Consider the following 16,630-nt stretch of genomic DNA (forward strand, 5'->3'; position numbering starts at 1 on the left):
AGTTGAAGAATTTCCTTTTCCTTGTAACCCAGATGTACTAATGTAAACCTGTGGATAAACCAGCTCCATTTCCAACTTTTTATCCAGAACGTGGCTGCATCACTCTCGCCTTTACATACACCTCGCACTGGGTGGGAACGCAAGTGCACCACAAAACTCGTTTTTTTAAATGATTAATTGCATTTTTTTTTTTATGAGTGGGCAATATTTGTATTAATCATTGTGTAGGTTACATATATGTTCAAATCTGTGTGCTCAAAATGACCCTCATGTTTTATTAATTTTTTAAAAATAAATTGCCCATTATGTTGTAAATAACAAACAAAAACATTTTTTTTTCATTTAGTCTCCTCAAATTCTTTCTTTTAGTTTCCACAGTGGCATTCCACCTTGATAGACCCATTAGAGGGTGGGTCATTATCTCCCCATTTATGATAGACATCAATATTCATGACCATTGACACTCCCTCACATACATCCTTTCTAAAACAAAAAGTGTCACACAAAAGTTAAATTATTGCATTGTTTTATGTGAATGAATGAACAGGATGGTTTTCACAGCATGTTGTAACAAAGACTGTGGTCTAAATAATCCAGTACTCAAAAGTCTTGTGAAAATCCCATGTCCATAATTTTTTTTTGATTTTCTCAAAAATATGTACAAATAGATGTACATTTTCTCAAACATGTACATGTTGCTCACATATTATTGTAGCGCAATTTGTGCTGAATATAGTATAATGAGACTTTTTCTATTAATATGCTTTAAGTATCATGTCAAAACATATAAAAAAAACAATCCAAAAATCTCTGAGACTCCACACTGTGTTAATCACCAACTTTTCCTTTTTTGAACAAACCATACCACCACTTTCCTAATCAGATCAGAAAGTCTGTAATATTCAGTCCTTTCTGAGCAAATGTGTCTAGCGCTGTAATCTCTGATCCATTGAAAATAATTTACATAAATGCATATAATTACATAAATGTTTGAACTGCAACAGAGCATCTGCAATAGAAGTCTCAGTGGTTGAAATGTAGAGTCACTGAATTACTGCTAAATGTTTTCTACCAATCAGATCTGCTACAGCACTTTTTCAAGTACTCAGTTCGTTCAATTGAGGGATCCACATCTGGATTGCAGTCCCCCAATTGGTCTAAGTAGAAGAAAAAAGTAAAAAGAATCTGAAACTTTCAGATCAATTATGATCCATAATACAATTTTGATTAAGATTTGGCTGGCCGGATTACATTTATCGCCAAAAGCCATATATTTGACAAACCTGGTTTAGGATGCATGTAAGTGTTTGCAGTTTGCTATTACCAACTGTGTCTTTATGCCTCAAGGCTTCAGATGACCATGCAGAGCCCAACAATGATGAGCACATGGTTCAGGTGTGTCATGAGACTGCTGGGCAGGAATGCACTGTTCCCACTGATCAAAGAATGCAAGATGTTGGAGAAATGCAAGCTATGAAGGAACAAGCTGATACAGAAGACTTGTCAACAGCTACAGTGATGTCAACAGCCTCCATGTCACAGCCAAACAGAGCAGAAATGGAAAACTGCAAGAGCTGTCCAGAAGGTCAAATTTCAACACCAGTCAGCCAAGCAAATCTCCTGGTACCCTGTCAGTGTGTGAACAAGGATGGTATTAGGATGGACAAGAGAGTAGCAGAATGTAACCCCAACAAAGAAAGTGAAGATAAGATGGATGTGGCAATAGAAGATTCAACAGATTCCACAAAGAATTCTGGGACAGACACTGTTGATGAGACAGAAAGATTAACCCCAGTACTCGACATGAGTCATGGGGAATCTTATATAATGGAGAGTAACATTACACAAAATAGAAATTCTTTTGTGGTTCTTAATAATTTTGTAGAAAATGTGCAAGGATTTGCAACAGGCTCTGTTAGACATTATACTAGTAAGGTGGAAACTGTAAGTAGCATTGGAAATAAGGAGAATAACATTGAAACAAAGAAGGTTGATAGTATTGGAAAAATGAAGGAGAAGCAAGATGAATGTAAAGAGAAAAAGATAGGTAATGAAACTGAGCAGAGAGGAGATACCAAAAGAGAAAGCACAAATTTTATCTCAGAGCAAAGTACTGGAATTTCTAAACACAAAAAGCAACCAGAAAGTGAAGGACTAGAGACTCATTTAAATTTAAGGGTAGTAGAAAAAACAAAAATACATACAAAATTACAACCAGAAAAGGATACGATTGAGTCTAGGGACCAATCTATTGTCTCTCCAATTATAATTCTTCCTGACACACGGGAAACAGTAATAAAAAATGTAGCAAAGATGAGAGCTATGCCATTTACCCCAGAAATCAAGGTTACAGTCCAAGAAAAAGTCAAACATGAAGAGCCTTTCAGTGTCCCTAGAATAGATGTTATATTATCAGAACCTGAGAGAGTTATCCATCCACTGGTTCATGAGGTTGCACTTATGCAGAGAGGTAATGAGCCTTCTTCTGAGAAGCCAATGGGCATTGGTCCAAACAAAAATACCAGAGATGACAGAGTGGTGATAATTGCAGATCCTGTAGATGTTACACCTCCTCAACATGAAAAGAATGTTAACTGCTTTCCATCAGACCAGAGATCCATAGAAGTTAAAACTGAAAATTTAGAGGCTCAAATGGGTGATAGAAAAGAACCATCCAGAGTCAGTAGTGGTTGGAGTCGAGGAAATGATAGCAAAACTATCCCTATAATCAGTATAGCGTGTGCAGATGATATTACATCATTCCCAGAACAGGAGAAAGAATATGGAAAACCTGTCTTTCATGATACAGTTCATACAGACAGTGCAGCTCAAACATTTGTCCCCACAACACAAGCAGAAAGCAGTGCAGAAAACAGTATAAAAAGGGAGGTAGTACCAGAGTCTTTGACTGTGATACTTAGAGAGGTGGTGGGTCATTTTGACTGTGGAGCCAGTCATAAAAGAAATCAAGTATTAGAGAAAGCAGCATTGCAAAAAGAAGGAACTGAGAGAAGGAACTTGGTGGAGACTCAACTGAGCTCTGATGTCTCCTCAGCATTATCACCAAAAGCGCTAAAAAATACCACTGCCTGTGACACTGAGGTCTGTTCAGACAAAGAATTAAAAGTGGAAACTGATGCTGACAGGTTCCAAAGGGATAAACCCGCTATGGAGAAACTTGGCCTAACAGCCCCTGTTGGACCAACACTTCCCCCACTCAGTCCAGCCAGTTTGCATAGGCTTATGGCAAAGAATAACCCTAACTTGGAAAGTCAGGTTTCTACTGTAACCATATTAGGGGATGGAAGTGAAAAGAAAGGAGAAGATAGTGGAGGCAGCACACCCACATCCACTCTATCCTGTGAGAGCAGCCCCAAGATGAAACGGCGAGACAGCCTCACTCTTATCCCCTCTGCTACCCCAGAGGAGCTGGCATCTGGGGCGCGCAGAAAAATCTACCTTGCCAAAATGAAGTCTGAAGACGAAGGCTCAGATACCCAAAGCAAGAGAGACAGCTCATACATGTCACCCAGCCAGGCACGCAGGGCTGCTTTTTTGCAACTTCAAGGTGGGCAACAAGCACAGCACATGGAAAAACGTTCACCTTTGTTAGGTCGCCGTAAAACCATGGTGGAGGGCCACAAACCTAAGGAGGAGCCTTCAGAGGATACTAACATGCCAAACACAGAGAGAAAACCAGCAGAAAAAGACATGCTGGACCCCTACAAAGGTAACAAACTTTTCCACTTTATAACAGTGCAAAGACAACAATATTATTAAGTCAAAGGCTACAACATTGTAAAAATAAAATAACTTTGCTGTACAATCAGAATTCAGTTTGCTACCAAGTTGCAACCTTGCCATATAGCATACATTTGTGTTTCACATTTACATGTCATTTTTACATTTTCTATGAAGTACTGTCAAGCAACAGTAGAATGTCTGTTATATAGAGAACAGCCTGTGATATCAAGGAACAAAGAATGTTGGCTAGGAAATGAATATTTATTTACTAGACCACAATGATGTAAAAAAAAAAAAAAGGTTAAATAATATTCAAAATATTATGTTACAGTGGGGGAAATAAGTATTGAATGCATCAACATTTTTTTCAGTAAATATATTTCCAATGAGGCAATTCACATGAAATTGTCGCCAGACATTGGTATTAACTCAAGAAATCCGCACATACAGTATAAAGAAATTCAAACATTAAAGTCCATAAATGAAGTCATGTGTAATAAAGAGGAATGATACAGGAAAAAAGTATTTTTAAAAAAGTATAACACGCTAACTGAAATTTATTTAATGCTTTTTGGAGAAGCCTTTGTTTGTAATGACAGCTTCAAGACACTTCCTGTATGAAGAAATTAATCAGCTGCAGTATTTAGGTGTGACTTTGTCCCATTCTTCTAAACATATTGTCTTTAAATTTTGTTCAATTAGTTTCAAGTCAGGTGACTGACGGTCATTCTAACTTCTTGATTTTTTTTTCTCGGAACCCAATTGAGAGTTTCCTTTGCTGTATGCTTTTGATCATTGTCCTGCTGGAAGGTCCACCCACATCTCATCTTCATCTTCCTGCTGGATGGCAGCAGGTTCTTCTTAAGAATCTTCTGGTAAAGGGCTCCATTCATCATTCCTTCAATTATATGAAGTCTGCCAGTACCATGTGATAAAAGACAGCCCCACACCATGATGTGTCCACCTTCAAACTTCACTGTTTCTATAGTGTTTTAAGGGTGATGTGCAGTGCCATTTATTCTCCAAACATGGTGTGTAGTATGACAGCCAAAAAGATCAATTTGCTCTCGTCTGACCAGACTACACTCCCCCAATATTTCATAGCATTGTCCAAATGAGATGTAGCAAACATAAACGAGCTGCGACATGTCTTTTCTTTAGTAATGGAGTCTTGTGGGGTGAGCGTGAATAGAGGCCATGGCGGTGGAGTGCATTGTCTATGGTTTTCTCTCTGACAATGGTACCTGCTGCCTGCAAGAGTTTCTGGAGCTCTTTCTGACAGGTCCTTGGATCTTGGGCTACTCTTCTGACTCCCTGGTCAGAAATCTTGCGAGGAGCTCCTGTGCGTGGCTGATAGATGACTGAGTGATGTTGCTTCCACTTGCAGATAATGGCCCCAATGGTGCTGACTGGAAGAGTCAGAAGGTTTTTAAATACATCTGTATCCAATTCCATCAATATGTTTCGCAACAATAAAGTTGCTAAGGTCTTGGGAGAACTCTTTGCTTTTACCCATCATGAGATGTTTCTTGTGTGACATCTTGGTAATGAAAAGCCTTTTTATAGACCATCAGTTTACTAGCCCAGCTGATATTAATTTGCACAGATAGGAGGTATAATTACTTTCTAACTACTTACAGAATTCAGTTGGTTCCTTGCTTTACCTTGCCTTGGAGAACTTCTTTTTCGTAGCGCCTTCGATATTTTTTTCCTGTGTCATTCCACTTTATTACACATAACTTTATTTATGGACTTTAATGTTGTGAATTCTTTACATGTACAGTTTTCTTGAGTTAATACTGATGTCTGGTGAAAATTTCATGTGAATAACCTCATTGGAAATATATTTACTGATTTTATTTTTTTGACGCATTCAATACTTATTTCCCCCACTGGAGATTACTTTATACTACAGCACAGTTGAATTCTTGAATCTGAATGGTCAGAAGGTGTGGATTAATTTTTTATAATCGCAGGCTCAAACAATAGTTCTGGCAGTAACATAAAAAAACAGGTAAATACTAGTTAGGTAAAGTTTGTTATGACAAACATTCATGTTGGCTTGACAAAGTCAGTCTGAAAGTTTGAAACTTTCATAAAGTTTCATAAGCTTGAAGATAGTTTAAAGGTTACTGGTAGAAAGATAGATAACAAATAGTGTGATATAAGTAGAACGTTAGATGGAGAAAGAAAGTGACATGCAGATGGATGGAGAGAGAGTGTTATTCGTAGAAAGACAGAAGTGGTGTGAGTTTTGACAGTTAGAGTTTGAATCAAGAACACTCTGAGCCAAGTTCTGAACATTCTGTCAGGGTAAGTGTATGGGAGTTTTGGAAATGTTTGATCATCTGCTACAGGGTCAGTTAGGATCAGTCCAATCAGTTAAAATAAATAAAGCTTGATAAGTCAGAACAGCCCGAAAGGCGGTACTGAGTTTAGTGAATGTAGCTTGAAAGGTTTAGGAATTATAATAGTCCAAAAAATTAAATGGATGTCAATGGGAATTTGAGCTTCCATAGCAGGAAACTTTTTAATTCTGATCAGATAGCAAAGTCATAGCACACTAAGTCAGAAGAGGCTGAAGGTGTGTGGAGAGTTCAGTGGTGCAAGCAGCTTAAAAGCGCTAGGAGGAGTTGCATTAAGTAATTTTTGCTCTCAGAATAACAACCAGAATTTTCATTTTGTGAAGAAAATGTGAGTGGTGTTTGCCTGTGCAAAATTTGACACCGACAGTCAGCTGCACATGCCAGTCAGTAGGGGGAGCTACATGTGTGTAAGCATTTGCTGAAGTGTAACTAACTTGACCTATATCAGTAGCCATAATGATTGTATTTTAAACATATGTTTTTTATATAATAGGCTTTATGTCAGTCTGTTCACATGCATGTGACATCACTAGAATACCCATAATGCAGTTATCCTCATTGAGCCAGGTGTTTTAATGTATCACATGTCTATCTTGCAGTAGTTTTGTGATTCCACTTATTATGGGGTTACTGTGCATGGAATATGCATGTGACATCACTTGAATGCCCATGATGCAATTTTCCTCATTAAACTGAGAGTTTTCATATGTTACATGTCTATGTTGCAGTAGTTTTGTGATTCCACTTATTTGGGGGCTTAACATGCACGTGACATGCATGTGAAATGCATGTGATGTCACTAGAATACCTGCTAGAAAATCTTCAGGTTCTTTTCAGAGAAGAGGTGTTTAGTCAAAGCTTTCATTTCTAGGAGACTAGAGCAATGAGAGAAAAGGTGTCTATCGTCCCACTGCACACCTCCTGATCAAGCACATTAGAGAGTTTCCAAATGCCACACACATAGTTCATATGGCAAGGTCTCTGAGTACAGAAAGATAACTCCTTATCATTCTCATATATATATATATATATATATATATATATATATATATATATATATATATATATATATATATATATATATAAAAACACACACACACACACACACACACACACACACACACACTCACACACACACAAACTATCTGTGCCTAGGTATTGTAACAGTTGGAACAGGAGCAGACCAGTAGAGGAGATATAGAAAGAGGAAGAGTGTGACCTGATTAATCACTGCCCTCTTAGGTCCCAGTGGGACCTGTACACACTCTCCCTCAGGGAGAGAGTTTGAGGACAGGTGAAGACCCCATGAATCTTAGAGTCCAACGACAGTCACCTGGTGAGGCCATGCATTTACGGTACTGTAGGTCTCAGATAATTGCAGAAAGCTATCTCCCCTACCGAGGGAAGAAAGCTTTATTCTAAGGGCATGGCAACATAGGCATTGTCAACAAGTCCTACCACTGAGCAGTCAATAAAGGAGCAGAGACAGAGTAAAGCACATGGGCCAAAGAGGCACATCAGTAAGAGTACAACAACAATAGGAATTATCATAGAAATATTTAGACCTAACCCTCCAAAGAGAGAATGCATAAATCCCCATGATTGCCTACTGTGCTCGTTGAGATAGAGTTGGTGATTAACTGCTTAATTTTTTTCTAGAGCCTTAGTGATGTTACCATGAGCATCATTGGGCAGCACATAGGTACAGCTCTGATCACCCACCATGGCACAAATGCCACCTTCTTTAACTTAGAGAATGTCAAGGGCCATACAATTATGAATAATGAGGCAGAGAGCAGTCAGCTCTTGTTTAATCGATGGCTAAGGTGGTAACGTTAGCAACAGTAGAGAGTCTATTTTGAGTTGTTTCAATTTGATTCCATGTCTGGGTTATATCAAACTGATGGAAAAAAGGAATCCAAGAACTTAGACCAGAGGTGGTCAAACTTTTTCCTATGAAGGGCCACAAATCAAACTTGATTGAGGGCCGTGGGCCGAAAGTAAACGTTGCATTATACCAAACTGTATTATATTAAAATTAAAGTTGCCATGGTTCTCCTCATTTATGATTTCATAATATTTACAAATAATGAAATAAATAGGAAACATTAGTCTGTAATCTGCTTAACTAATGCAGTTTTATTTTCAGAGTTTTATAGTTCAATGAAACTTATAGTATATTGAAAACATAGAAACAATCCCATTTATAGTACAACATGTTCAATGCCTAATACAACTATTCAAGCTATAAGCAACACAGCCATATTCCTGCAATATCAGTGACCTCTAATGAAAGACATGAAGCTGGTCCTTATTTTTCAAAAGTTTTTCCAAATTGGGCTGCAGCTGACTTACTGACAAAGTCAGGATATTATGTAGGTGAGAGTCAGTTAGTTTGCTTCTCAGTTTAGAAGTTCATAAGACTGAAAGTCTGCTCACAGAGGTAGGTACTGCCAAACAGAGACAGCATCACTTGTGCCTGTTTGCAGATCTTTGGTAACCTGTTTGCTGGGACACATTTGTAGAAGTCTGTCAAGGGAAGGGACCTGAACTTGTTTTTGAGTTCTGAATCACAGTGAAGATCAATTAGTTCCATCTGAAGATCATCACTGACTGTGTCCACACTGATCGTGAAGGGTTGAGCAAACAACACAAGGTCAGTAGCATTGTGTCTGAAGTCCTCAAAGCGACTGTGAAACTCCTGGATAAGGTTGCTGAGAACAGCATCATACTCGGGTAGCTTCTCTTTCATCATGCCTGCCTCTCTAAGACCGGGAAAATGGGCTAAATTTCCTGGATGTGGGGATGAGAGAGAAAGAGAGGAACAGTGTGAGACTGGGAGTGAAAGCAGAGAAAAGCAGGTATGTAAAAACAGAGGGAGGCAAATAGAATAAATAACTGACAAAACAAGGAGATTAATCCATGAAAATTTAAGAGAACTTTGACACAAATTTTATCAGCGTGATTAACAAAAAAACCCAAAGCTGACACCACTGGTTATAAATGAAAATTAAATGTAGTATTAATAATAATAATAATAATAATAATAATAATAATAATAATAATAACAACAACAACTGCACATAAAACCTTTGTCAATATTATAGTTGTGAATGTTACCTGCTGAGAGGTGTCTTCTGAGCAGCAGTAGTTTTTGTTTGAAAGCTCTGACATGATCAAAAAGCTGGATGATAATCTGGTCTTTTCCCTGGAGCTGAACATTTAAAACATTGAGCAGCCCTGTGACGTCCATCAGGAAAGCCAGGCCAGAAAGCCATTTCTTATCAATGGGCACTTGAATACTACCAATCTTGCTTTCCTGAAAAGCTCTGATCTCATCATGCAGATCAAAAAATCTCCTGAGAACTTTTCCTCGGCTCAGCCATCTAATCTTCTGGTGGTACAACATTACCTTGAACTTCCATTGGCAGAGCGCCTTGGAGCGTATATCATTCACAACTTTGATGACGTCACGCATCACATCCATAAGTCCGATGGATTTGGCACATAGCTGTTCTTGATGTAAAATACAGTGGTACTTTACTAATTTCCCCCCACATTCACTGAGTTCCTGAGACACCAACATAGCAAGGCCAGATTTTAATTCATACTTTTTCAACACTCTCTCAACAGCGAAAAAAGATCCTCTCCTTTAGTAGTACTAGAAAGAGTCTCAATGCCAGCCAGGTCTTGTGTTACTTCAAAATTTTAATTTACTCCATGCAGAAATACCAACAGCTGTGCAGAATCATATATATCGGTGCTCTTGTCGCAAGCTATTGAAAAGGCAGCTGCTTTAGCCTTGATTTGCTCGCCGATGTTTTGGGCCATGTCCTCTATGCATCTGGTAACAGTGTTCCTTGACAAGCTGATTTGCGAGAACATGCATATCTTAGAAGGGCACACTGCTTCTGCAGCCACTGCAAGGCACTCTTTGACGAATTCTCCAGTAGCGAAGGCTCTTCCACTTTTGGCAATTAGTGCCGAAATCTGATAGCTGACCCACGTGGCACTTTCTTGAGCTGATGAAGGACGTAGCAGCGCACTCTGCTCAGAAGGAAGTTTAGCAAGTAGCTCGTTAGCCTTCTGTTTTTGCGCCTCACCGCTGTACTTTGAGAAAGCTGAAGAATGATTTTTTCATAATGACGACAGATATTGTACTCTTTCAAAACAGCAACTGACTGTTTGCAAACTAGACACACTGCCTTTGAACTGATTTCAGTAAATAAAAAAATCATCTTGCCAAACCTTTTAAAATTTCCTTTTGTCTGTGTGCCACTGCCTGGATCTCTCCATTATTACCTGTTTGTTGAATGTCGCAAAGCACGCTGGCCTTGAAGTACACATGTACATTAAATCAAATTCAAATTCACTTATATTCTCTACATTTAATTTCAAGTTACATTTTTTGTAGCTCAAAAATAAATAAAAAAATGTTATGTTAAATTAGAAATGAAGATCAGCGTCAAAGATCCCCCCAGACACCCCCCACCCCCCCACCCCCTCTCACATATGGCATGGCGGGCCAAATCAAAAGTAACCACGGGCCAACTTTGGCCCGCGGGCCCTAGTTTGGGCATCTCTGACTTAGACCCTTTAGATTTTATCTGTTGTTCAGGAGGAGGGAATTCATTGTCAGATTTTACTGAGTGCTTGAATCTACCAGCATGTTCATAGGAGATAATGGTAATTGGATTTCTTAAGGACGTAAAGGCACTGACACCAGACCAATTAAAAGGAAGATAAAAGTAGGCATTAGAGCCACAGACTCAGTACCAATCTTGGATAAATAGGGAGCCAACCCAATCGAGGTGGAGAAGTGAACATAGTGGAGTTGTTCGTGGAGAAGTGGCACACAAACAACTCTGATTATAAGCATTAAAGATAAATTTACAAGAGAACCTGGACAGGGTGCCCAGTTCCTTCTTTGCTCTTGTGCAGTTAATGCATACTGGGTAAGGGTCACTAGGCTTAGCTACAGTTATATGGGCTTCATGTGATCCAAATCCTGACATTGAACAAGAAACATTGGATATGATGAGGAGTGATTAGCAACGATCAAGCAATTGCTATGAAAGTGGCCAGGTCTCCACATGGTGAGACTAGCACCAGCCATCCTCATGAGCATAGAATTAAGCTTATGTACAATCAGTGTTGGGTAAGTTACTCAAAAAGTAATCCACTACAAATGACTAATTACTACTTTAAAATTGTATTTTGATTACATTATTGATTACTGCATGTAAAAAGTAATCAGATTACTTTCAAATTACTTTCAAAGCCTATACAACCTACAAAAATCCACTACAAAGTGAAACTCATAGTTCTTTCAGTAATTTTAGCATGTGTCAATGTATGCCATGACCAGAAAAAGTCGGATTTGTCATAAAACTTGCCTTGGGTGTTGTCACTGTTTGTAGGACTACCAGACTGATAAAATATAAAACTTTTCTAACTAGGCTAGTTTGGGTTAGGGTTAGGGTTAGGGTTACAACTAAGCTATCGTTGTATGGGTTTAGCTGCTACAGTGCCATGCAAAGTACATTATCTTTCCTTATGCTCTGCTCATATCATGTTCATGTGAACTGGAACTCAGACATTTGCACACCTTGTTTTTCTGCTCAGCATGAGAGGATGTTACTGTTTTAGTTTCAACCCCTTTACTGGTTTAAAAAAAAAATCTAATAAAAAATCAGTGTATATCCATTTTTCTTCACACTGACTGTGAGTTAGCATTTGGGAGAAGTGAGAGCTGTCAGCCAATAAGACACGAGTGTTTCTACGTATTTTCCTGTAAACCCTGTCTCAGTTCACTGAAGACATAAAATGACAACACTGGTGTATTCTTTTGCTGACATTCAGTTACGTAGTGACAAACCGCTCCAAGTGGATAATTATTTGTGGTTAAAGAAAAAATCTTTGAATGCCCAGACCACTCCTGGCAGCCATGCAAAAAGTGATTTATTTTTAAAATGCATTTTAGTTAATATTATTTTCTTAACAATAAATTTGTAATGCAAGTAACGTAATTGTATTGACATTGGTAATTGTAATCAAGTTATAGAAATTTATAATGTAATGCATTACATTACTGTGTTATCAGAAAAAGTAATTATAATACAGTAATACATTACTTTGTAATGCATTATACCCAACTCTGGGTATACACTGATGATGGGGGTGTAGAGAAAAAGGGGTTTCTACCGAGTATTGCAGGATAATGCAGTTGTTATATTTTTCTAGTGGGCCATGAGGTTAGCATACAGCCAAAATGTGTTATGAGAGTAAAGATGAAGTCCCTTTATCATCACGGGAGCCAGGAGACAGAGAACCATAAGTCCTATTGCTAAGAGAAACCAGGGGAATGGTATCATGGTTGCTTCTTTGCCAACCTTCCTTGGATTGAGACTTTTCACCAGCACTGTATCACCTGGGAGAAAGGGGTGAGTAGGCTTTTTTTGCGGGCAGAGGGTGAGGGGCAGAAACATTACCATGCACACTGTTTAATTTTTCAATCAATGTCTGTGTGTAATCGCAAACAATCATGTCCAGATCTCCTGTAAAAGAAACACCATTGTTACCTTTAGTCCAAGGAAATCATCTGCCCATTATGATCTCAAAAGGAGACAATTGTGACTTCGGATATGGCGTCATTCAAAGGACGGATGGTAACAGGTTGACCTAATTTTTCCTGTTTCTAATATTGCCTTTGTGAGCCTGTCCTTGATTGTGCATTTCTTTCGTTCAACAATACCTGAACTTGGTGGATGGTATGATATGTGAAAGTTCCAGTCAATGTTGAGGTACTTGCAAAGCTTTTGAGTTATCTTTGACACAAATGGGGTACCATTATCACTGTCAATTGTTTGTGGTATGCCATATCATAGTATTATTTATTTGGCAAGAATTTTGACAACAGTATTTGCATTTTCCTTGGCATATGGTAAAGCTTGGAGATTTTGTCAACTATTACCAAAAGATATTTCAGGTTTCTTACCGGTGGCATGTGTGTGTGAAGTCAATCTATAAACTCTGAAAGGGTGCATCAGGTGAGGTTAAGGCATCGTGTTTAGCTGTTTTGCCCTGTACATTGGCTCTGGCACAGATTATCAGAAGTTTGACAGGCTTTCTGATGTATGGGATGCAGAATTGAGTGTTGATATTATTAATCACACCCTTATGTATGGCATGAGAAACACTGAAAATGGCACACAAGAAAAGGTCAAACAGCAACAGTCAGTGCCACACGACCTTGAGGACACAGCATAATACCATCTGCCCCAGGTGTGCATTTATAAGCATGCCAAAAAGACAGGTCACTCTCTGTGGCGTTAGACTGCAGGAACATGATGTCACTGTCGCTAGGGACATGAATGTGCAAGAAAAGGGCAAACACAGTTGAGGTTTCAACATGAGTTAAGGATGAGCCCTCTTTGGCAGCCCATGTGGCTACTTTGGTAGCCAGACAGTTGCCCTTTGCAGCTTCTGAATAGCTTGGGTCATGGCCACAAACTTTAACTACAGCAAGTTAGTTAGGAAGCAAGCTAACAAATCAGAGACTAGTGCAGCATGGTAAACTGGCTTACCATCAGCAGCCTTAAAACCACAGACATGCCAAATTCATCATTGGTTACCCCAAAGGCATATCTGGAATCATTGTAGATGGTTACAACCCGATCATGGAAAAGAAGACATGCGCTTGTAAGAGCAACCAGCTCTGTGGCCTGCACTGATTTAAAAGGTATTGAATATGCTTTGTAAATGATGTTAGGTAGCAAATAAACTGCGTAGCCACATAGGATAGTATAATCATTCATTTTGAGCATGAGCCATCAAAATGAACACAACACATGAATCCCACTCTCAAAGGGATGTTGATAAAGGTTTAAGCGAATAAATGAGGTCTCCGGGATGTGAATAAGACAATCATGTTTGAGCCAGGCGTCAGGGAATTGATCTGAACTACAGGAACGGATTAAGCAATGTAGAAGAACTGTGGGACTCATATGGGCGATTACTGGTTTCATGGTAAGGTTTTGTGTGGCACATAGAATCACTTCGTATCCCGAACAGGGCTGCGCCGTCATGTGCTGTGTTTGGAGATTATTTAATATAGCAATAACCTGATATGGATGTAAAGTGAGTGGGTAAGAGAGAACAATCTTTTCAGCATCTGAGACAAGCAAGGCAGAGGCAGCTAGGGCCTGTAAACAGGCAGGCATGCCCTGTACCACAGCGTCAAGAGTTTCAGACAGATAAGCTACTGGACGATAACTCCTGCCATGCTCTTGGGCCAGGACGCCCACAGCCATGCTTCACCTTCATCACCTTCATTCACCAGTGCACATGCACCACAAAACTACGAGTCAACTCCCCTTGCTCCTAGACACCCGGCTCCTAACAAAAGAGAAAGAGAAATTGACAAATATACATACGAAAAATCATAATCATAAGATAATCATAAGAAAGTACTAGATAAATATGAATAACCACACACACAAAATGACCCTTAAAGCTGTCAAGACATCCACCAAAATGCAAGAAAAATGTAATCACTTAATTCATTAACATAACACCACATAAAAACAAACCCAATAACCCCCAAAAAACTGATCATGAATCATCGGATCATGAAACACTAACCAGTTACCACATATACTAGTGCAAGATAGACAACAAGAAAATTCAAACCCCCACCAGTGATGAAATGATGATTAGATGGCCAATCCTATAACACAGTATCTACGTCAAGCCAACAGCAAAACAGCAAGGCACCGCAGAAAAAGGGCAAGCCTCCAGTAACCGTGGCAATGGAATCCTCCCCGTTAATTGATGGCATATACTGTATGTCTGAAATAATATTTCATGATGAAAACAAATATCATATCAGACTACGACGTACAAATAAAAAGAAACTACATACCTAGGGTGCAAGGAATCCCAGTCACAACAGACAAGAGCAAAATCAACGTTGACGCTGTGACTGGACTGCAGACATGTCAATGGTGGGAAACAGTCCAAATACTCTCCCACACACCATAGGAAGCAAACAAGAAGCTTTCCTACACGCCAATAGGCATGCGAGACCGGAAAAGGCAGTAACTCTGTGACACGATTCTCAACAAGGCGGGTCTATATCCATTTATATTTACATTTTCATTTATTCATTTAGCAGAAGCTTTTATACAAAGTGACCTACAAATGAGGAAATACAAGCAAAGTGATATATCAGCCGGAGAACAATACAAATAGTGCTACCATACAAGATCTTTTAATTGAGTTCTAGAAAAGCAAAGTGCACAGAGTAGAGGTGTAAGTGCCAGAGTAAGTTTTTTTAAATTTAATTTTGTTTTTTTAAATATTATTTATTATTATTATTATTATTATTTTTTTTATAAAGGATAATGTGGGGTTGGCGTTTTAGGGGTTAGATAGGTGTTCACAGAAGAGGAGGGTCTTTAACTATTTTTTGAAGATAGTGACAGATTCTGCTGTATGGATTTAGGTTGGAAGTTCATTCCACCATTGAGGGACAGTTAGTGTGAAGGTTCTGGAAAGGGACCTTGAGCCACGCTAATCACTACTGAGCATCGGCCATTAATCGATCGCAAATTGCATGAGGGAATGTAAGCCTTCAGGAGAGTGTTGAGGTAGCAGGGTGCTGTTCCAGACAAGGTCTTGTCCACTACCTCTAGCCATGATAGGCTCACTCAGTAAACACTAATCAACCAGTAGAAGCCAGAGATTAACACCGATACCGCCACACTTATAGTTAGCAATTTTTCTGGGATGAAAGAAGGCTATCCTAATAATATTAGCATCAAATGAAAGACTGGAGTCAATAATCACACCAAGGTCTTTTACTGCTGAACCTGATGAAACAGAAAGGTCATCCAGATTTACTATATCAGAAAGCTTACTTCTAGCTGCATGTAGTCCTAGTAGAAGTACCTCTGTCTCGTCAGAATTAAGTAAGAGGAAAATAATAAGCCTCCAATGTCTAATGTCCTTTACACATTCCTCAACTTTATTAAGCTTTGCTGAAACAAATGTGTGTCATCAGCATAACAGTGGAAGCTAATTCCATGTTCACGAATAATTTAACCCAGAGGCCTAAAACATAACCTTACGGAACACCAAATCTTACCTCAGTATGCATAGAGAAGTCACCATTTACATATACAAACTGACAACAATCAGTCAAAAAGACCTGAGGTAGGAGATGGCCATTCCCTTAATGACAACAACATTTTTAGTATACCAAGGAGCATAGTATGCTCAATTGTATCAAAAGCTGCACTAAGGTCACGCAACACAAGCAAAGAGGCCCAACCCTGATCAGAGGCCATTTACCACGTTAACCAGCACTGTCTGTCTGCTATGATGAGGCCTAAATCCTGACTGCATAGCTGCTCTGCTACAACCTTTTCTAAGATCTTGGAGATAAGGATATTGGCCTATATCTGGACAATTGACAGGGGTAGAGGTCAGGTTTTTTAATCAGGGGTTTAATAACTGCT

General features: G+C 39.0%; 2 protein-coding genes across 4 annotated transcripts in view; one reads left to right on the forward strand and one right to left on the reverse strand.

The window, feature by feature from the left end:
* alpk3a (alpha-kinase 3a) overlaps positions 1 to 16,630 on the forward strand; it is a 116,954-nt gene that overhangs the window by 54,584 nt on the left and 45,740 nt on the right. For all 3 annotated transcript variants that reach the window (XM_047155006.2, XM_047155005.2, XM_047155008.2), the window contains exon 6: positions 1,348 to 3,730. In XM_047155006.2, the coding sequence (XP_047010962.1) occupies positions 1,348 to 3,730 (2,383 nt within the window). The remainder of the gene's footprint in view (positions 1 to 1,347; positions 3,731 to 16,630) is intronic.
* Positions 8,230 to 10,575, reverse strand: LOC108264807 (general transcription factor II-I repeat domain-containing protein 2A). The gene is made up of 2 exons (XM_017466699.3): positions 9,231 to 10,575; positions 8,230 to 8,903 (listed from the first exon to the last, which is right to left on the reverse strand). Exons 1-2 carry the CDS (start codon positions 9,694 to 9,696, stop codon positions 8,518 to 8,520), a joined length of 852 nt encoding a protein of 283 aa, XP_017322188.1. The 5' UTR covers positions 9,697 to 10,575; the 3' UTR covers positions 8,230 to 8,517.

The sequence above is a fragment of the Ictalurus punctatus genome, chromosome 4, assembly GCF_001660625.3.
Source record: "Ictalurus punctatus breed USDA103 chromosome 4, Coco_2.0, whole genome shotgun sequence".
NCBI classification, from domain to species: Eukaryota; Metazoa; Chordata; class Actinopteri; order Siluriformes; family Ictaluridae; genus Ictalurus; species Ictalurus punctatus.

Bases quoted from the DNA above. Each gene is read 5' to 3' on its own strand.
- LOC108264807 (XM_017466699.3), bottom strand. From the start codon at position 9,696: ATGTTGGTGTCTCAGGAACTCAGTGAATGTGGGGGGAAATTAGTAAAG. The intron at 8,904-9,230 runs GTAACATTCACA...CCCCACATCCAG, and splicing joins CAGAAGACACCTCTCAGCAG to GAAATTTAGCCCATTTTCCC.